The 21,415-nt window shown below is 43.9% G+C and overlaps 1 protein-coding gene across 1 annotated transcript; it reads left to right on the top strand.

The window, feature by feature from the left end:
* The first annotated feature begins 350 nt into the window (after positions 1-350).
* LOC139420494 (cyclin-dependent kinase 13-like) lies at positions 351-13,297 on the top strand. The gene is made up of 15 exons (XM_071170700.1): positions 351-721; positions 1,001-2,573; positions 5,998-6,561; positions 6,667-6,837; positions 7,000-7,139; positions 7,857-8,027; positions 8,228-8,417; positions 8,636-8,692; positions 8,842-8,943; positions 9,086-9,163; positions 9,846-9,962; positions 10,077-10,208; positions 10,796-10,995; positions 11,137-11,589; positions 11,760-13,297. The coding sequence occupies exons 2-15, from the start codon at positions 1,432-1,434 to the stop codon at positions 12,428-12,430; spliced, it is 4,188 nt and encodes a 1,395-aa protein (XP_071026801.1). The 5' UTR covers positions 351-721; positions 1,001-1,431; the 3' UTR covers positions 12,431-13,297.
* The last annotated feature ends 8,118 nt before the right edge of the window (positions 13,298-21,415 follow it).

Genomic DNA, 21,415 nt, shown 5'->3' with positions numbered 1-21,415 from the left:
TCCCATAGGGTTGGGATCAGACATTTCCTGTGCGAGAGAGGCAGGTTGAGGTTTCCAGGGTTAGAGTAGTGCGTAAGTTGTCATATGCTGAGGCAGTTAAGAAAGTAGAGGAAGATGGGTCAAGGGGGAGAGATCTTAAGAGGAGTGGTGTGAGTATTAGATCTGTACAAGTACAGAGGGTTAAACCAGCAAGTGATATATGTTTCATTAAGATTGATTGGATTTGTTTTGCATGTATAGCAATGGTTATCAACTGTACTTAAGGGATGGAATGTAAGTCGCAGACAATTGAGGTTGTGGTGGCAGCTGCAGAGAAGTATTTTGGGTGTGCAAGACTTTACGTCAGAATAGTTACAGGGTGTGTTAAGTGGTGCTGTCCCCTCCTTTCAGTCTGTTGGCCTGAGGTAGGACTAAATAGATTTAAATAATAGAGAAGGGTGGGTGTTTTGTTATTATTATAAAAATATGTGTGTGTGTAGTGTTCGGTGGTAGGGTATTCGTTTATTCATTTTTTCAAGCAAAGTATAGGGAGTTGTACTCCAGTCTAGTAGGTGGGGTAATGCAACATTTATTGGATGCCAACCACCCTTAAATCTCATCGAAGAAGAAGTAGTAGTAGTCGTACTAGTAGCAGCAGCCCTTCAATTTGAAAACTGGAGGGCCCGGCAATCTAACGTTATCTTGTTGACGAATTATGTTCGGTGCATATCGGTTATAAAATGTAATTATATAACCAATAAAACTCTAAATGTAATATTTGAATTTATATAAATATGTGATAATACGGCTATCCACTAAAATACGTAAACTGTCCGTGGATTTTTAAAATAGTTTTGTTTTATTGAATCTGCCGGAGTTGATTTGAACTCCAAGGAGAAAGCAAGCTAGCATAGTTTGATGCGTGCTAGCCACTTCCTTGTTCGTCCAAACTGGATTGTTATGGCAACCGTAAAGAAATGTCATTACTAAAAAGTGAAATGTTTTTATTTCTTATTTTCAGCACTTTGGGAATATATTTTTAAATCCGACGTGAGCTGCGATTTTCTACCAAGAAACATTTCCTTTCGAGCAGGAGATATCGGGCCTGCTATACTCAACATGGAATGCAGTTACGAGACACTGCCTAGCTAGCTACAGTTGCTAGCTAGCTCTGGCTAGCTAGATGGCACATCTTTGGAATCTTACAGTCCCGGATTATAATCATTGATTTATTTGTCATATGAAATTAATTTAATCGAGGGAAACAGATTATGGATTTTTTGGGAGATGATGAATGCGATGGATTCTCGTTTGTAACCGTCTGACTAGCTGGTTATATTAACTTGCTAGTTTGCTAGCTAGCCAATTTGTTGCAAATGTTTTGTGTACCAAGGAACATAACACTGAAGACAACCAATGTTACCAAAAGTATATATCACATATTTTTGATAAATGCCTAACTCGGTGGTAATTCGCGAGGGTCGGGGAAGAAGCCCATCGGCACAGAGAAGTGACAGACCGGAGCGGCGCAGTAGCGTTAGAACTATAAGCGGTGCTACTCAGCAGCGAGAGAAACACCGGGAGAAGAGGCTGTCGTCTAGTAGAAAGAAACACAGTCACGCTAGGGAGAAAGAACCATGGCATACGCCAGATGAACCAGGCAGTGAACGGAGAAGCACTCTCGTAAGAGAAGGTGAACCTCGGACTTTGGTGGAATATGACGACGTGAGTTCCCAATCGGAACGCTTTTCTGGGAGCCCTTCACCTAAACCAGAACCGCATGCTCGGATTTCGGCCGATCGATTTAGCAAAATTGAGTTTACAGACATCAACGGACCGACATCCCGAGAGAGATGGTCTCGAAGAGACCGGGATATAGTGCATCTCAGGAAGGATGAACAAACCAGTGGTTCATCCGAGAGGAATAGACAAGAGAAGGAACCGAAAAGAAAGGAACGCCAGAGCGGTGAGAGGGACTCTTCGAAATCTCGTGGCGGAAGTAGCCTTAGTGCCACCAAAAACAACCGAGATAGTGCGAGAAACAGTGACAGCAACGGCAAGAAGACGCCTACAACATTGCCGCCCATGTCTTTGGATAAAAGGGAGTCTAAACGGCACAAAAGTAAGTCACGGTCTGAAAAAGAGGCCCTGACTGCATACAGGGATGCACCACAATCATACCGAGATGACTGTGAAGAACTCGGAGCCTCCAGAAGAAGTCCTGGTTTCAAGGCAGAAAGTCCACATGGGACATCTTATTCCTATGGATACCAGTCTCCCAGTGGTAGTTATAATAAGCAGTTTATATGTAGAAAAAGTCCCAGTTATGGGAACAAAAGGCTGTCCCCTAGTTTGACATACTACAGCCGAGATGCTGAGGTCTATGGCGCCTACAACATTTCAAAGTCGCCCAGTTCATACTCAAGCAACAAAAGAAAGCGGTCTCCAATGAGCCCATTCAACAGGCGCAGTTCTCCAAGCTATGGCCGACATAGTCCATTTGAACAGGGAGAACTTGTCTCAAGTCCCTACGGTACCCGTCGGCGATCACGAAGTCCATACCGAAAGTCACTCAGCCCAAGTCCAGTCATAAGGTAAGCAGTCAATCAGATGGTACTGTACCTGTATTAAAGTCAAAGATAACACGCCTGGTATAATTTCAGGTGTCAATCGTCTAACTACCTACCTGACTGATTTGGACCCGTGGTTTAGCTTCTCTTGTGTGATCATGTTCAATATTGTGTTTTATGCCCTTGGATTGCTGAGTTAACGTGCTGTAAGATCACTGCACAGCTAGCTGGAACGTTGTCAAGGAGGCCAGTTACATGTGTTGTGAAGCAGAGCATCACTGGTTCGAGTCTAGTATGTGCAGTGGAGGAAGCTAAGCTGTTAGCAGCACACCGTTACACATACTTCCTCATGTAAATATGATTACACAGAAGGCCTTAGTTTGGAAGAGAGGCCATCTCCTTTTCAAAATGCAAGATGGCTTAAGACAACAGAACGCTTTGGCCTACGAAGTGTTGAATTAACTTGGCACATGGAAACGGTGATTGATATTATTGATAAGCCAAATGTGCATGCTGTTTCTGTCACCGTTTCCATGTGCCAAGTTAATTCAACAACAAGTAAGCGCTTGACTGGTACTCTCAGTCATGTGGCCGCTAGGTGCTTTAAATGCTGCCTGCCATTGTATCAGTACCCAAATGTACAAGTGCAATGTATCTAGATACGCATTGTAACATGATAAAAAATGTTAGCTAGCTAGTCACTTTGATGTATTCCATACATTCTGACGGATACATTATTTCTGCTGCTTGTCACGTTGTGTGCTGACTTCATCCACTGGGAGACACCAGAGTTTCAAAATCTTTTGCTTTGGTTGACTAAAGTTATGCAACACTGGCTTGAGGGGATTAAATGGGAATGGTTACAAAGTTAATATTTTGAATCATCCATTTTCTTTGTTTTTATTTACTAAAGTTTCAATGTTTGAAATAAGGCTACACAGTGGACTACACATGCCACCTCAAGGCTCCAGACTGCAAACATTTTTGTCGCACCCTTTGACTTGGCTGTGCGAGTAAAACATGTAATTGGTTGCATCAGTGAAAGCTGCACATTCTACATGGTCACCTCTCATTTTTTAGGAGGCTAAAATCCTCATGATTCCAGTAATGAAAGTGTCTGCCTGTCAAGGTACCTGTTTCACTAGGGTCTGCTGCTGTGTAGAGCGAGCCTCTCGCTCCTTTCCCGGGGGGGAAAATGCTCTGATTGTATAATATTTTAAAATCCAATTGCTGGCAAAGCAATGCTATCCTGTTGACAGCTTTCTGTAGGTATTCTTTTTATTTCTCAGCTCTTAATTTTTAGTTCAGTAGCAGTTATTTACAACTGCAATATTTTATGTTCATGTTTCCATATTAAAGGACCCATAAGCACCAACGTGAAGTAAATAGAAGTATGTCAAATTGGGGGTCAAATGAAAACTGAGTCTATTTAAAAAATGTATTAAGGCATATATATACTAGGGGTGTGACAATTTTAAAGTTTGCATTTCCTTCCCATTTAACTTCTGAATATATTGCCATACAGGACTCTGCTGCTGTCGTTTGCATTTCTCTTTCATTTTTCAGGGATTCGATCTTGCAGCCTTTCGTTTACTAGTCCAATGCTCTAACCACTAGGCTACGCTGCCGCCCCGATTGCACGGGCAGGCACGACTCCAACACCATCATTAAGTTTGCCGATGACGCAACAGTGGTACATCACTGGGGCCAAGCTTCCTGCCATCCAGGACCTCTATACCAGGCGGTGTCAGAGGAAGGCCCTAAAAATTGTCAGACTCCAGCCACCCTAGTCATAGACTTCTCTCTGCTACCGCATGGCAAGTGGTACTGGAGTGCCAAGTCTAGGTCCAAGAGGCTTCTAAACAGCTTCTACCCCGAAACCATAAGACTCCTGAACATCTAGTCAAATGACTACCCGGGCTATTTGCATTGCCCTTCTCCCCCCTCTCCACACCACTGCTACTCTCTGTTGTCATCTATGCATAGTCACTTTAATCAACTCTACCTACATGTACATACTACCTCAACTAACCGGTGCCGTGTGTGTATATGTATATATATATATTTTACAATTAAACTGCAATAGTACTGTTTGACCATCTTGAGACTCAGGAGCCAGTATACACTTCCCCAAAATAGTCTGAAAATTCTAGAAATCTGGCATTACATTTTTTTTAAATTATTATTATTTTTTTTTAAGTGCTTCTTGTTGAATTACAAACACTTTATTAACCCTTAGCCTACAATTTCCGCAGTCCTGTGGAAATCAATTTAATAACATCCCCATCAAAATCCGTCTGTTTTTAAGATTGGGAGATGTTTTTTGCATGGGCCACCTCTCAATCCATTGTCTGAAGGTCCCCAGTAACAACAACAACAAATGAATGGAAGTATATAAAGCAGTCATTTGAGAAACCAAGGCTATTGACTCTGCACCCCTTGATGAAATACTGAATTTGGCATTACTGCTATTATCCAATTGAAACGCATTGAACAGATTCACTAATTAAACTATCTCCATATATGCATATGTATGTATATAACACAATATATGTGTATATGTATATCTCCATATATATGTATATCTCCATATATATATATATACACGTGTGTATACCTCATCTCCATATTGTTATTTATTTTTTGCTATTTTGCACCCCAGTATCTCTACTTGCACATCATCATCTGCACATCTGTCACTAGTGTTAATGCAAAATTGTAATCATTTCGCCACTATTGGCTATTTATTGCCTTACCTCCCTAATCTTACTACATTTGTACACACTGTACATAGACTTCTCTATTGTGTTATTGACTGTACGTTTGCTTATCTCATGTGTAACTGTGTTGTTTTTGTTGCACTGCTTTGCTTTATCTTGGCCAGGTCGCAGTTGTAAATGAGAACTTCTCAACTGGCCTAAATAACTAGTTAAATAAAGGTGAAATAAAATAAAAAGGGGTCTTAAAATTCAAAATCAAATAGATAAATTCTCCTTGGTATGACCATCATTAAACAATTCTATATGTTAGCTTAGAATCTACGTCACCACGCCCAGCATTTTATCCACAACAAGTTAATTTGATGGCAACGCATCTCTTATGGGGAAAAAGTGCATATTGTTTTCATGCTGATTAAAAAATATATATATATGTGCATAAATCTGTGGCTAATTGGATGGAAACCTAGCTACTCAGACATTGGTGTAAAATGAGGTCGGGGTGGAATCTGGATTGCCTGAGAGAGCTCTGCTTTGTGAAACATATTAGTAGAACTGTTTTACTAGATTGTGATTAAGGTTGTAATGATGCTTTTAATGGCTCTGAATATAAATGTCCATTTCAGTAGTCTGCTAGATTTGCACTAGGTAGACATTATGCACCTTTTTAATGAGAACTTTTCTCCTGTGATAAAGGTTCATCATACAACCTGTGTCTCTCCTTTCTCCAGGCGATCTGGCAAGTCTCGAAGCAGGAGCCCGTATTCCTCCTTGAGGCACTCCCGCTCACGCAGCCGCCACCGCCACTCTTGCTCCCACAGTCGACCTTCCAGCCTCTCCCCCAGCACGCTGACCTTCAAGAGCAGCCTCGCGGCCGAGCTCAGCAAGCAAAAGAAGGCAAAAGCTGCCGAGGCAGCTGCCCGGGCCAAAAGCTCCAGCAACGCCTCCAATTCCACCAAGGGACCCTCTACAGGCTCCCACCAGCCCAGCTCCAAGGCCAACCCCACCATCAAGATGGGCCGGCCCCCTTCCCCGCCACCTCCCGAGAAGGGTCCCAGGACCCCTGTGTTGAGCCAGCCCCAGTCCCCTGCAGACAGAACCTCCAAGAGGAGCACAGAGCCCCATCAGCCCAGCATGGACAGAGAGCGGCACCCCTCGGAGCAACGGGACAAGAGGAAAGCACCAGCATCTGGACAGGGCAAAGAGAAGGGGCGAGTAGCTGCCCTGACTGCCTCTACACTGACATCTCTACTCCTGCCCCTGCACGTCCTCGAGCACTTAGATGGAGCAGACAGGTAAATGGAACGTAATAGAAAATACCTTTTATTATCGTTTTCATCACTCCACCTCTCTGTGCTGTTCCATAGCCTAACTTCTCATTCTCTTCTTCCCCTGTGCAGCTTGAAGGAGGTCTTACCTTCGCTCTCAGGGAAGAAGCCAGCAGAGCATCAGAAGGCCCGCCACCTCCTTGCCGACCTGCCCCTTCCTCCTGAGCTCCCCGGAGGCGGCGCCTCCTCCCCCCACAGCCCATTAAACGAGAAGAAGACCACCACGCTTCACCGCCGGCCCAAGTATGTCTGGGCCCCTTGGCCTTCCGTGTCTGCTCTGTGGAACCATTATACTCACCCTACCTCTTCCATGGCCTATGCTTCTTAATGCTCCTTGAGTTTCTACTGCCTGGTGTTGACCACCACTGCTTGACCTAATCTCTAGTTGGTTTGTTTGTCTCCCAGGATCTGCGGCCCACGTTTTGGGGAGATCAAGGAGACTGAGATAGACTGGGGGAAACGGTGCGTGGACAAGTTTGAGATTATCGGCATCACGGGAGAGGGCACCTACGGCCAGGTGTACAAGGCAAAAGACAAAGACACAGGTGAGGACTACTTAATGCTTTCTTTCTTCAACATTTCATGTAGATCATAGGCTACGCCCTATCTTCCTGGTAGCTCATATTATAATAATTATTTCACTATCAACATTTTAAAGCAAAAACTCGTTCTACTCAAAATTGAAGTCTTTCTATGCCCTATGTATCTATTATGTGTGAACATGTTGTAGCAGGATCAAGGGTGTGGGGTTTCCACATCACCAAGTTCAATAACAAAACAGGCACCACCACTAGCCCAAATGTAATGCAAAGGGGAAGTTTATTAGGGATTTTGGTACACGGGGAAAGAAGGGGGAATTCACCCATCACCTCACAGTCCACAAGCCGTTCCGTTTTCCAGGGGTAATCCTCACACTCGCGTTCTCAGCCAATCTGGTCTGGTACATGGGGGGGGGGGGTAGTCCGACAGCCCAGGTCACAATGGGCATTCACACAGATTTTGCTCTCGTTTCTCTCACTCTTCATACCTCTTGTCTCAGCTCCTCTGCCCCTTTGTGTAGGCTGCTCCCTTCTTAATCCGCAAGCACTCCCTGGCTTAACAATTCAGTCTTGCCTCGTTGGGGCAGGAAGTCCATATAAGGCTTGTGGGTAGAGCCTGCAAGCTATCGTTCCTCAATTACCACCCCCCTCACCTCTCCCTGCCGTCTGCCACAATGTATTTTATAATATACTCTGCCCTTTATCTCTATCCCCACGGTGTAGCTGAGATGGTGGCCTTGAAGAAGGTGCGTCTGGACAACGAGAAGGAGGGCTTCCCTATCACCGCCATCAGGGAGATCAAGATCCTCCGGCAGCTCAACCACAAGAGCATCATCAACATGAAGGAGATAGTCACTGACAAGGAGGATGCTCTGGACTTCAAGAACGACAAAGGTCCATATGACAAATCCTCTGTATTAGCATGTCCGCACTCCGTTCCCTAAATAGTGCACCACTTTTGACCAGAGCCCTATAGGACCTGGTCAAATGTAGTGCACTATAGGGAAAAGCGTTTGGGACGTAGCCCCATGTGTCTGCATTGTGTTTATCTATGCATCTGTTTCCCTTCTATATGATCCATCCTCCTCCTACAGGTGCATTCTACCTGGTGTTTGAGTATATGGACCATGACCTGATGGGCCTCTTGGAGTCAGGCCTGGTCCACTTCAACGAGAGCCACATCAAGTCCTTCATGAGGCAGCTGCTGGAGGGCCTTGACTACTGCCACAAAAAGAACTTTCTGCACAGGGACATCAAGTGCTCCAACATCCTGCTCAATAACAAGTGAGTGCTCCTCAGGATAGCTAGCCTGCGGGTCCCATATCTGTCGGTGCTGTCTTGTCAACTCCTATGGTCATTGTCACGCCAAAGCACAAGCAGATCTGGGACCATGCTAAAGGGTAGCCAACGTCAAAGAACCTGTTTCTATCCACTGCGGTGGCAGTGTCTGACAGAAAGGGTTTGGAGGTCAAGTTAAAGCCGTGTTCTGTTCTCTCCGCCAGGGGTCAAATAAAGCTGGCAGATTTTGGACTGGCACGACTTTATAACTCTGATGAGAGGTAAGTGTCCCGATATGGCTTACAGTTGATTACTGCCCATAGTTATTGGGTTTTCAGATGTATTACTGTATATATGTTTCATCAAACATATATGTATCAACTGTGTTTTGTTGTGGATGATATTATTGACACTGATGCATTTGTAATAGCCGCCCGTACACCAACAAGGTGATCACCCTGTGGTACAGACCCCCTGAGCTTTTGCTGGGGGAGGAGAGGTACACACCTGCCATTGACGTGTGGAGCTGCGGGTAAGAGACATACATTGCGTTGACATTCGGTGTGGTGTTTCACTGGCTTATGAGATTCATGATTCTTGAACCAAGGACAGATGATGGGTCATGGTTCTATAAAGATGATAATGTATTCTTTCTGTTTTTGTCTGAAATCCAGGTGCATTCTGGGGGAGCTGTTCACAAAGAAGCCCATTTTCCAAGCCAACCAGGAGCTTGCCCAGTTAGAGCTGATCAGGTACGTTGTGGTCAGAGGAAACGGGTACTATACATCTGTCATTGTCTTATTCTCAGTATTCGTTTAAAGATTCACTATTAAGAAATTGCTCTGTCGTCATTTCCTGGTTGCTAAAATTCTAATAGTTCGCCGAATTTCAGTATGTGACAAAACAAGAAAATAACGTGTTCCTGGAGAGCAACAGTCCAGTAGGTTTTTAAGCCAACCCTAATCTAGCGCACCTGACTCTAATAACTAGCTGATTGATAAGCTGACTCAGGTTAGTTACAACTGGGGTTGGAGCGAAAACCTACAGGAACAGGGTTGGAGAGCCCTGGTGTAGAGAATCATTCTACCATCTAAACTGCTGTGAAATATATGTTCCATAACCAAAAATATTGTATTTTCAGCTGTTTGAAGCTGGTATACAAATCTGAAAGTAAAAGACGCAAAAACAAAACTTAAAAAACAAGAAGCATAGAAATGGCACACACAGAACAGATCTACCACTTCTTAGATTTGCTTTCAATGATTGACAGATCTATAACTCACATTTCTATGTGAATTTTGTTAGGTCGCCCAAAAATGTACATATTGCAGCTTTAACTGTCTGAAAGGCCTTCAGCTATCTCGTTTGACAGTGTTCCCAAATGGGGCACATTACTGAACTCTAGCCCAAACTGATGGCTTCTCTCCCTTCCAGTCGTATCTGTGGCAGCCCCTGCCCCGCCGTGTGGCCAGATGTCATCAAGCTGCCCTACTTCAACACCATGAAACCAAAGAAACAGTACCGGCGGCGGCTAAGAGAGGAGTATGCTTTGTGAGTCAATCATCTTGTTTGAATTCAGTAAATGGGTTCGTCATTGACGTATGAAAATAATAAATAGCATTATTCTTTGGCAGTGTTTGACTAATCACTTGATCTTTCTCTCAGTATTCCACCCTCAGCCCTGGACCTGTTTGACCACATGATGTCGCTGGACCCCAGCAAGCGCTGCGCAGCCGAGGCGGCGCTAAGCAGTGAATTCCTCAAAGACGTGGACCCAACCAAGATGCCCCCACCAGAGTATGTTTGGGAAAAGCTGTTACACCTCAGTGTCTGTGATCCATCACTGTAGAATTGTACACTACCGTTCAAAAGTTTTGGGTCACTTAGAAATGTTCTTGTTTTTTAAAGAAAAGCAAAAAAAAAATTCCATTAAAATAACGTCAAATTGATCAGAAATCCAGTGTAGACATTGTTAATGTTGTAAATGAATATTGTAGCTGGAAACAGCAGATTTAAAAAAAATGGAATATCTATATAGGCGTACAGAGGCCCATTTACAGCAACTATCACCCCTGTGTTCCTATGGCACATTGTGTTAGCTAATCCATGTTTATCATTTTAAAAAGCTAATTGATCATTAGAAAACCCTTTTGTAATTGTTAGCACAGCTGAAAACTGTTGTCCTGATTTAAAGAAGCAATACAATTGGCCTTTAGACTAGTTGAGTATCTGGAGCATCAGCATTTGTGTGTTCAATTACAGGCTCAAAATAGCCAGAAACAAAGCACTTTCTTCTGAAACATTGTCGTTCTGAGAAATGAAGGCTATTCCATGCGAGAAATTGCAAAGAAACTGAAGATCTTGTTCCCATTGCTCCTTTCCAGTCTCCCCCTGTGGCAGGACTGCCATGAGTTGTGGAGTAAGAAGCGGCGGAAACAGAAGCAAATGCCAGAGGAGCTGTCAGCTCCCAAGGCCCCCCGTAAGGAGCTGGGGCTGGGAGACGACAGTCGTAGCAACACCCCCCAGGGCTTCCCTCCACCCGGGGGGCTCAAAGCCCCGACTGTGGCTGCCTCGGCCCTACTGGGTGAGTGACTGTCTCTAGTCTAGTACTGCAAAGTCAACCCACCATACTTGCCTCATGCCTTGTCAGTTACACACTAACAACAACTTGGAGTGAATTAATAGTTACTTTTAAGTAAATCATGTTTTCCTTTGTCTCCCGTAGACCCAAAAGGTCCCAACTGCCAGCTGACCCAGGAACAGCTGGCGGTCCTCCTCAAGCTGCTTGGCCAGTCTAAGAGCACTGTCAACGCAGCCCAGATCGCTAAGGTCAATTCTGAAACACTGCAGCAGCTCTCCAAGGTCCTGCCACCAGCACCCTCTGATTCCAACCAGCCCCCAGAGCCACCCCCTCCGCCCAAGCCCCCTCTGCTGGGTGGAGCGCCCCCCATGCCCAAGCTCCCATCACCACCTCCCTCGTCGGTTTCGCAGGGGAAGCCTGAAGGTGAAGCATCGTCAGCCACCCAGACGGCGGTCACCATGCTGCTGGCCCAGCTCCTCCAGGCCCAACAGAGGCAAGAGGCCAGGGACGAGGCAGTCGGCAGAAACCCACTAGCAGGACGGCCTCCGCCACCCCCTGAGCCCAAGCAGCCCCCAGAGCCCATCCCTGTCTCACCAGGTAACTACACTCATATATAGACATTTTGCTAGTTGTGACAGTTGTGACCATCCAGTAGGCTTATCTGGCTCTAATTTCTGTACACAATTAATTTAATGTTGGATAGAACTCCAACTAGAACTATCCCTTTGCATTGAATTAACATCATGTCTTGTGCGTTTCCCCCTTAGTGTCTGAGGGGAGTGGAGTTTCCTCCAGACCCATCCTACCCCCTGACCAGAGACCTCCTGAACCTCCAGAGCCCCCTCCCTGCTGCGAGGACCTGGACTACCGGCAGAAGATGGAGCCCAAGACTGGCCACCTGCCGCCCATGCTGATCTCAGGTGAGGGAGGAAGGTTCCCGAAGCAAGTTTACTCACCACACCCCGGCGCAGAAGGACCGGGCTATGGCGGTGACTACAGCCGCCCACCCCCTCCACCCTTCCCTCCTGCAGGTTTTGGCAACAGCTACTTGGGCCACATGCTCCCCCACGCCCTGAGGGAGGTGTTCACCAGCAGCGATCCAACCCCCGGCTTGTCCTCAGCTGCCGGGTCCCTGGCCCCCTCACTCCAGGAGCCCTACCCTTCAGGCACAGGGGGAGGTAGAGGTGGCAGTAGCATGGTGTTCAGCGAGGACAAAGACCACCGTTTTGAGTACAATCAAAGCCACTCCTTGCTTGTGGAAGGGCAGGTCAACCCCACCACCATCCAGCTCTACAACCATGCCACACCTCCCCCGCCCATCCCACCTCCGGGCCAGTCCTGGGGCTCCACTTCCCAGCCTGGGGCCCCATCTTTGCCCCTTGGCTTCAACACAAATGTGAACTCAACAGCCATCCGAGGGCGAGGCCTCCCCTTCTGATTGGCTGTGGCATAGTGAACGGGGCAGGGTGTGATGATGGAAACACCCCAGACTTGAGGACTCAAAAGAAACTGAGCCCCAAACTCTCAGGCTGACCAGAGGGATCTGGAAATGTGCACCTGATTTGTAATAATTAAAAAAAAAAAATCTGTGTCAAGCATTGTAGTCCTAATTTATCTGGAATGTGGGGTATGTTGCAGAAGGAGGGGGCTTTTCCTGCTCGTACCATTTTTTGTATTTTTTTTGGTAATCTATTCTACTTCTGTCTTTTAAATTAAACGCACCTTTTTCAAGTGTACCAGGCTAGGTATGCGTTTTAAATATGTACTTTAGCCGTTCTTTAATTACTCCCGAGCAGACTAATTCATATTTTTTTGCACTACTGACTAAAGAAGGCGAGAACAATTTAGGTATGAAATTAATGAAGTGCTATATCTGCACAATTATAAAAATACCAGTTATGTAGTTTTTGGGGGTTAAGAATATGTTGCAACCAGGAGGTCTCAGTTGATAAGGCTTCTCTGGGCTTGTTTTTGATGAAAGGTTCAAGTGTTATTGTCACATCCACAAGTACAGTGAAATGCTTAACTTGCAAGCTCTACCCAACAGTGAAGAGATCATTGGTTCCAGAAAGACTGGTAACACTTGGGTGAATGCAGTAAAACTGATAGCTACTTGATGGAAGGCTGTGTTCACTTTAAATTACACAAGCCCTCTGCCAATTGCCATTGTAAAATCATATGTAAAACAAAAAGAGATGTAACCCAAGTTCAAAAAGGAGACAAGCAACTGTCCTTTTGTACTAAAATGTGATTTTTTTTTTCTTCCCCCATTTGGCAAATGTTTATTAAAAAAATGCCAACAATGCTTTCTTTGAGTGTACTTTTTTGATGAACGATAGTCATGAGGTATCATCGATTTCTCTAAACACAGAGTTGCAACATCGCAGGACTTACGTGAACGCTTGCTAAACAGACCAGGCCGGGGTTTGAGAAGACAGTGGGAAAAGTGAAAAATTCATCCTTTTATTACATTTTCTCAGTCTAAAGGCACAACCTAGATTCCAGTCAATGTATTAAATCGTTGAACATGTTATTACTACAACCTTGTGAAAGTGACAAACTAACATTTTCATGAGCTTTTATCTCAAACGAGTGTATGATTTGAAAGCCTGCACATGTGCAGTTTGGCGCGAGATGACCTTTAGACCTGATGACATGTTTCTATGCATGAGCTTAGCTAGCCGACATCGCCTACAAGTGTGATCTGGGATTTCTATTGGAGAAGTAGTTTTAGCCTGTCTTCATACTGTACTGTCTTTGTTATCATACCTGAACATACTAACAGTGTAAGTCAAACAACAACTGAGCAAAAATTTGACAATTGTCTGAGAAACAGACAATTTAAATTCATCGCCTAGAAAAGACAAACTGATGAATGACAGTGATTAGATGCTCGGTTGTTTTTATTTTTCTATACAATACTATTTTGGGTTGGTAGTTTTGCTGCCGAAAGAAGGCATGGATGAATGAGAATGAGATGAAGGCAGGAACCACCTGGGATGAAGTCAAGAAAGCCACCCAGGACAGAGTTCACTGGAGATACACCGTTAAGGCCCCTTTGTTCCACTAGGAGCTGAATGGAGTAAGTCAAGATTTGGGTCGAAATGTCGACATATCCATGGCTGATGGCCTGTGTGAGAAGGAAAGACTCATTAAACACAACTGTGGCTTCGGTTGTGTTTAATGACTAAATGCTAGGTGGCAAGCGGTACCGGAGTGCCAAGTCTAGGACCAAAAGGCTACTTAACATTATCTATGCATAGTCACTTTACCCCTGCACATTGACTCAGGATCGGTACCACCTCTATATAGCCTTGTTAGTTTTCTTTTATTGTTACTTTTGATCATTTTTACATTAGTTTATTTGGTACATTGTTTCTTAACTCTTACTTGAACTGCATTGTTGGTTAAGGGCTTGTAAATATGCATTTCATGGTCAGGTCTACTACACCTGTTTTATTCTGCTCATGTGACAAATAACATTTAATTTGATTTGATTTGCTCCCTCTTGTGCAGGTACTATAGCAAAAGGGCAGACTTGTTGTTGCCACCCCCAGGGCAGTTACTATAGCACAAGGGAAGATTATATTGATGTTACTGCCCACGAGGTAAGTACTTTTGATGTTAGTGCTCCTGGCGCAGGTACTATAGCATAAGAGCAGATTGTATTGATTGTGCTGCCTTTGGGGTAGTAACCATAGTAAGTGCAGATACTACTCATGTTGCTGCCTCTGGGGCAGGTACTATAGTGTATGGGGCAGACACTATTGATGTTGCTGAATCTGGGGCAGTTACTATAGCAGAAGGGCATGTTGATGAACTCAAACTGTCTTATATTTGTTTATATGAACTGTTTGTCATTGTGGCCATCGTTAGTGACTGATTGTCAGGCAGTGACCACCCAGCATTTTTCCATTTATTGAATGAAAGGTGAATTTTTTTTAAATTATAAAAGAAAGCTTAATATAGTTTTTTAAAGATACAGCATCTATATTTAATTGCTAGCAAGAGTTATTTTCTTTGTAGGGCAGAATTGCCTAATACTTTTATCACATGTAAAAGAAATACATGGCTTGGGAAATTACAAGACTTGCTGGCTTTAAAATAGACATGAACAATCAGACATGAACGGGCAAATGAAATCGCAGAAAGACGCAAAGTACTGCATCCACTCTTCGAAGACAATAGACTAAAAGGGAGACGTGTAGCTCTCGTAGTCAACAACCTATACGTTGATAACCAACTGTTCCGATCCACCAAGACCACTCCATGGCTATTCTAACACCATTAATGGTAGGGATTGCAATTGTAAAAAATATGGAAATTACACAATTCAACAATTAATAGAGAAACTATAAATACACTATACTATTCAAGTTTATGTATAGTATTTATAAATATATGAAAGATAGGACAATTCATGAAATAATAAATCCCCAAATACAAGGAACTGGAACACAAAAGTACACAAAGCACGAAATTAGGCAGGAATCAAAAAGGTAGAAATAAAAACATGACAAACAGATGACATAAAAGGCACAGTATGTGGGTATGTACGGGTGTATATGTGAGGGGAGTGAACACTTTCGCTCTGTCACAACTCCTGTTCCCACACACACATGCCAGAGCCCATGTGTGTCCCACACACACATGCCAGAGCCCATATGTGCCCCACACACACACGCCAGAGCCCATGTGTGTGTAGGAACAGGAGTTGTGACAGAGCGAGAGTGTACACTTTTGCGCAGATATGGGATATACAGTATATCACAAAAGTGAGTACACCCCTCACATTTTTGTAAATATTTGAGTATATCTTTTCATGTGACAACGTTAAAGAAATGACACTGCTACATTGTAAAGTAGTGAGTGTACAGCTTGTATAACAGTGTAAATTTGCTGTCCCCTCAAAATAACTCAATACACAGCCATTAAATGTCTAAACCACTGGCAACAAAAGTGAGTACACCCCCAATTGAAAATGTCAAAATTGGGCCCAATTAGCCATTTTCCCTCCCCGGTGTCATGTGACTCGTTAGTGTTACAAGGTCTCAGGTGTGAAGGGGGAGCAGGTATGTTAAATTTGGGGTCATCGCTCTCACACTCCCTCATACTGACTGGTCACTGGAAGTTCAACATGGCACCTCATGGCAAAGAACTCTCTGAGGATCTGAAAAAAATAATTGTTGCTCTACATAAAGATGGCCTGGGCTATAAGAAGATTGCCAAGACCCTGAAACTGAGCTGCAGCACGATGGCCAAGACCATACAGCGGTTTAACTGGACAGGTTCCACTCAGAACAGGCCTCGCTATGGTCGACCAAAGAAGCTTCATATCCAGAGGTTGTCTTTGGGAAATAGACGTATGAGTGCTGCCAGCATTGCTGCAGAGGTTGAAGGGGTGGGGGGTCAGCCTGTCAGTGCTCAGACCATACGCCGTACACTGCATCAAATTGGTCTGCATGGCTGGCGTCCCAGAAGGAAGCCTCTTCTAAAGATGATGCACAAGAAAACCCGCAAACAGTTTGCTGAAGACAAGCAGACTAAGGACATGGATTACTGGAACCATGTCCTGTGGTCTGATGAGACCAAGATAAACTTATTTGGTTCAGATGGTGTCAAGCGTGTGTGGCGGCAACCAGGTGGGGAGTACTAAGACAAGTGTGTCTTGCCTACAGTCCAGCATGGTGGTGAGAGTGTCATGGTCTGGGGCTGCATGACTGCTGCTGGCACTGGGGAGCTACAGTTCATTGAGGGAATCATGAATGCCAACATGTACTGTGACATACTGAAGCAGAGCATGATCCCCTCCCTTCGGAGACTGGGCTGCAGGGCAGTATTCCAACATGATAACGACCCCAAACACACCTCCAAGACAACCACTGCCTTGCTAAAGAAACTGAGGGTAAAGGTGATAGACTGGCCAAGCATGTCTCCAGACCTAAACCCTATTGAGCCCCAATAGTGGGGCATCCTCAAACGGAAGGTGGAGGAGTGCAAGGTCTCTAACATCCACCAACTCCGTGATGTCGTCATGGAGGAGTGGAAGAGAACTCCAGTGGCAACCTGTGAAGCTCTGGTGAACTCTATGCCCAAGAGGGTTAAGGCAATGCTGGAAAATGATGGTGGCCACACAAAATATTGACACTTTGGGCCCAATTTGGACATTTTCACCTAGGGGTGTACTCACTTTTGTTGCCAGCTGTTTAGACATTAATGGCTGTGTGTTGAGTTATTTTGAGGGGTCAGAAAATGTACACTGTTATACAAGCTGTACACTCACTACTTTACATTGTAGCAAAGTGTCATTTCTTCAGTGTTGTCACATGAAAATATATACTCAAATATTTACAAAAATGTGAGGGGTGTACTCACTTTTGTGATATACTGTACATTTTAAAATTAAAAAATATAATTTGTTTTTGTCCTATCATGATTGTGCCAACCCTATATCCTAGACACCGACCTGAGCGACCCACCCACTAAGGAGAAGTCCTTATCCATTTTATAGGCCTACTGCAAGTAGCCTACACATCCATGACAGAAAGGTGAACGCAGCACCGCCCCCTAAAGCAGCACCGCCCCCTAATGAATCTGAGCCTTGGTCCAAAAGCTAAAGCCCCGGTTGGGTGAGCATAATGTACAAGGATTTTCTCCAAGCTGCTAATGAGAATCTTGACGACCTCATAACTAGCCAATGGAGTACCCCACCCAGGTAGTGACAGTGCTGGTAAAACTGGCTGCAGTAACCCATGGGGAGGGAATCACACTCAAACAATCAGAGAGGGGACATAAGATTGTGGCCCTGCCGGCACAGAATAATCAAACGGTTTGACTGCACAGAGGTGCTTGGGAAAATGGGTCACAACGGGGGACCAGCTTGTGTGGGTATTAGGGGGAAGGGGGGTATCCAGGCTCCATCAACTTGGACTAGATATTGGTTAATCAAATCTTCCCATTTCTGCTCAATTTGGCAATTTGGCATGCCTTCTTAAACAGCCAAACTCTATACGCATTCACTCAACAAGTTTTCTCATAAGTCAGGCTCGGGGATGGAAAAACTGTTGAATATTTGTGCTTGTGTGTTGTTGTGTGTGTGTGTGGGTTGGGGGGGAGGGGTTGTTGGGTGAGTGAATGAGTATGCATCCCACAACTGTTGACAGAAATGTAGAATTCCTACTACCGGCTGTTGTTATGGGTAACAATCCTTCGTAGAAGTGCTTATATTATTACGCATACTATTCGGCAATTGTGGAAATCAATATATCACATTAATATACAGTACCAGTACCACAATAACATACGCACTATACACACACATAGATTTAGTACTGTAGATATGTGGTAGTGGTGGAGTAGGGGCCTGAGGGAACACAGTGTGTTGTGAAATCTGTGATATGTATTGTAATGTTTTTAAAATTGTATAAACTGCTTAAATTTGCCTGGACCCCAGGAAGAGTAGCTGCTGCCTTGGGGTGGGTAGTCTATGTTCCTTTTTCTATGTTGTATTTCTGTGTTTGGCCTGGTATGGTTCTCAATCAGAGGCAGCTGTCGATTGTTGTCTCTGATTGAGAATCATACTTAGGTAGCCTGTTTTCCCCATTTTGGTTGTGGGTGATTGTTTTCTGTGTCTGTGTTTTCATACAGAACTGTTTCGTTTTCATTTTGTGTAGTGTTCAGTATTAATTAAGAATATGACGAACACTTACCACGCTGCGTATTGGTCCGATCCTTCCTACTCCTCCTCAGAAGAGGAGGACGAAAACCGTTACAATCTCCTCCTGTCTCTAGAGAGTTGAAAATGGCAGGTCTGGGACAGGTAGCACGTCCAGTGAACAGGTCAGGGTTCCATAGCCACAGGCAGAACAGTTGAAACTGGAGCAGCAGCATGGCCAGGTGGACTGGGGACAGCAAAGAGTGTAGCCAGGTAGTCCTGAGGCATGGTCCTATGGCTCAGGTCCTCCGAGAGAGAGAAAGAGAGAATTAGAGAGAGCATACTTAAATTCACACAGGACACCGGATAACAGACTGACCCTAGCCCTCCAACACGTAAACTACTGCAGCATAAATACTGGAGGCTGGGACAGGAGGAGTGTACAAAGCTGTCATCATGGCAAAGGGTGGCTACTACCAATATTTTTGGTTACTACATGATTCCATATGTGTTATGTCATAGTTTTGATGTCTTAATTTTTTTTCTACAATGTACAAAATAGTAAAAATAAAGAAAAACCCCTGAATGAGTAGGTGTGTCCGAACTTTTGACTGGTATTTTGTATATAATAATTTATCGAGCTTAAAGACAATACATGATTACATTATTATTGTGGGAGATTATAATACAGTTTTAAGTAACTCAATGGACTTTAAACGAAATCACACTACAAACTATCACCCTCATGCACTTAAGGAAATTACTAATATTATTGATATATTGGAACTAGTGGACATATAGAGGCTTAAATATCCTGACCTAGTGAGATATACATGGCAGAGGCTCAATCAAGCTTGTCGTCCTGGCAATTTTCTTATGTCATTTTCGCTGGCACCAAAAGATAAAACAGTGTTGATAAGGGACAGAATGCTGTTGGACCATCAAATAATTGGTATACACATTACTCTTACAGAATTTCGGTGAGGACGAGGATATTGTAAATTTAATCAAAGCCTACTGGATAACAAATAGATTTGAACCAAGGCAGAATAATTCCTAACTGCCTTTTTCCTACATAACGTAGGTACAGCAGATCCCGAAGTCATCCATGATTCACCAAACATTATTTTGAAAGAGGAAACAAAATACTTTAAGCCAGTAGCAACCTGTCACCTGTTTAGCAAAAAAACAAACATTTTAAATTATGTTGTTGCCTGTTCTGCATGTTATTTTGGCATTAATACGTGTCACATATCAGTTTGCAAACAATGTAAAATGAAAATGTTTTTGAGTTAATAAACATGGTCTCTTTTTTGCTTTCCTGCTCCAAAAGCTCCAAAATGCAGGTGTTTCAGCCTAGCTCAGTGCTTTCTGTGGTGGAGGGGCAGCCAGCAGAAAATAGAGTGCAGGGGTCGGTAATCTTCTGTAGTTGCGCCAGGATTGGCTCAGTGTTCTGTCACTCATGAGGACACAAACTTAACAACAACTAAAATCTACAGGGAGAGCTAAAAAGTTCAAACCCCCTTGGGTGCTGCCATAGATTTACATTAGAAGAGCCCATCCAAGAAGGCTCAAGGTCATTGGCCACAGATAAAATGATGTCAAATTCCGTTATAAATTCCGTAGCTTTGATTGGACTGATCATGTCAACATCATACTTCATCGCTAGCAAACTACACAAGAAGTCATCATCATAAATCACATCGATAATCTACTGTCAAATCCTTTTTAATCCTTGTCACGTGAAAATAAATTATAGAAATGATAGAAATATAAGATGGCGTCGAAGAGGATGGGTGACATTTTACATAATCCTAACCAACTGTGCTATTTTGTTAGTTTTTATGCGTTGTTTGTAACTTAAATGTATTTTGTACATAATGTTGCTGCTACCGTCTCTTATGACCAAAAATAAATTCTGGACATCAGAAGAGTGATTAATCACCACGAACTGGAAGAAGTGTTTTCCTTTAATGAGTCCGACGAGAAGGATATACTGCTTTCCTGGGAACAGGCCCAAATCCACATAATTTTATCGTGAAGAAAAGATGGAGGAAAAGAGGACGCAGATCGGGCTTCCTTCTGAGTAAACTACTTGCAATCATTGGAAAATAAAATTGATGACTTACGATTATGATTATCCTACCAACGAGACATTAAAAACTGTAATATCTTATGTTTCATCGAGTCGTGTCTGAACGACGACATGGATAATATAGAGCTGGCGGGATTTTCCATGCACTGGCAACAGAGTCTGGTAAGGTGTCTTTTTGTCTATAACAGCTAGTGCGCGATGTCTAATATCAAATCAAATCAAATGTATTTATATAGCCCTTTGTACATCAGCTGATATCTCAAAGTGCTGTACAGAAACCCAGCCTAAAACCCCAAACAGCAAGCAATGCCGGTGTAGAAGCACAGTGGCTAGGAAAAACTCCCTAGAAAGGCCAAAACCTAGGAAGAAACCTAGAGAGGAACCAGGCTATGTGGGGTGGCCAGTCCTCTTCTGGCTGTGCCGGGTGGAGATTAACAGAACATGGCCAAGATGTTCAAATGTTCATAAATTACCACCATGGTCCAATAATAATAAGGCAGAACAGTTGAAACTGGAGCAGCAGCACGGCCTGGTGGACTGGGGACAGCAAGGAGTCGTCATGTCAGGTAGTCCTGAGGCATGGTCCTAGGGCTCAGGTCCTCCGAGAGAGAGAGAGAGAAAGAGAGAATTAGAGAGAGCACACTTAAATTCACACAGGACACCGAATAGGACAG

The sequence above is a fragment of the Oncorhynchus clarkii genome, chromosome 11 (genome assembly GCF_045791955.1).
Source record: "Oncorhynchus clarkii lewisi isolate Uvic-CL-2024 chromosome 11, UVic_Ocla_1.0, whole genome shotgun sequence".
Taxonomy (NCBI): Eukaryota; Metazoa; Chordata; class Actinopteri; order Salmoniformes; family Salmonidae; genus Oncorhynchus; species Oncorhynchus clarkii.
Note: the sequence above shows the minus strand (reverse complement) of the source record. Positions and strands in the feature narration are given on the sequence as shown.

Coding starts and splice junctions, on each gene's coding strand:
- LOC139420494 (XM_071170700.1), top strand. CDS start 1,432: ATGCCTAACTCGGTGGTAATTCGCGAGGGTCGGGGAAGAAGCCCATCG. Junction 9,963..10,076: donor CTAAGAGAGGAGTATGCTTT/GTGAGTCAATCA, acceptor TCTTTCTCTCAG/TATTCCACCCTCAGCCCTGG. Junction 10,996..11,136: donor GGCTGCCTCGGCCCTACTGG/GTGAGTGACTGT, acceptor TGTCTCCCGTAG/ACCCAAAAGGTCCCAACTGC.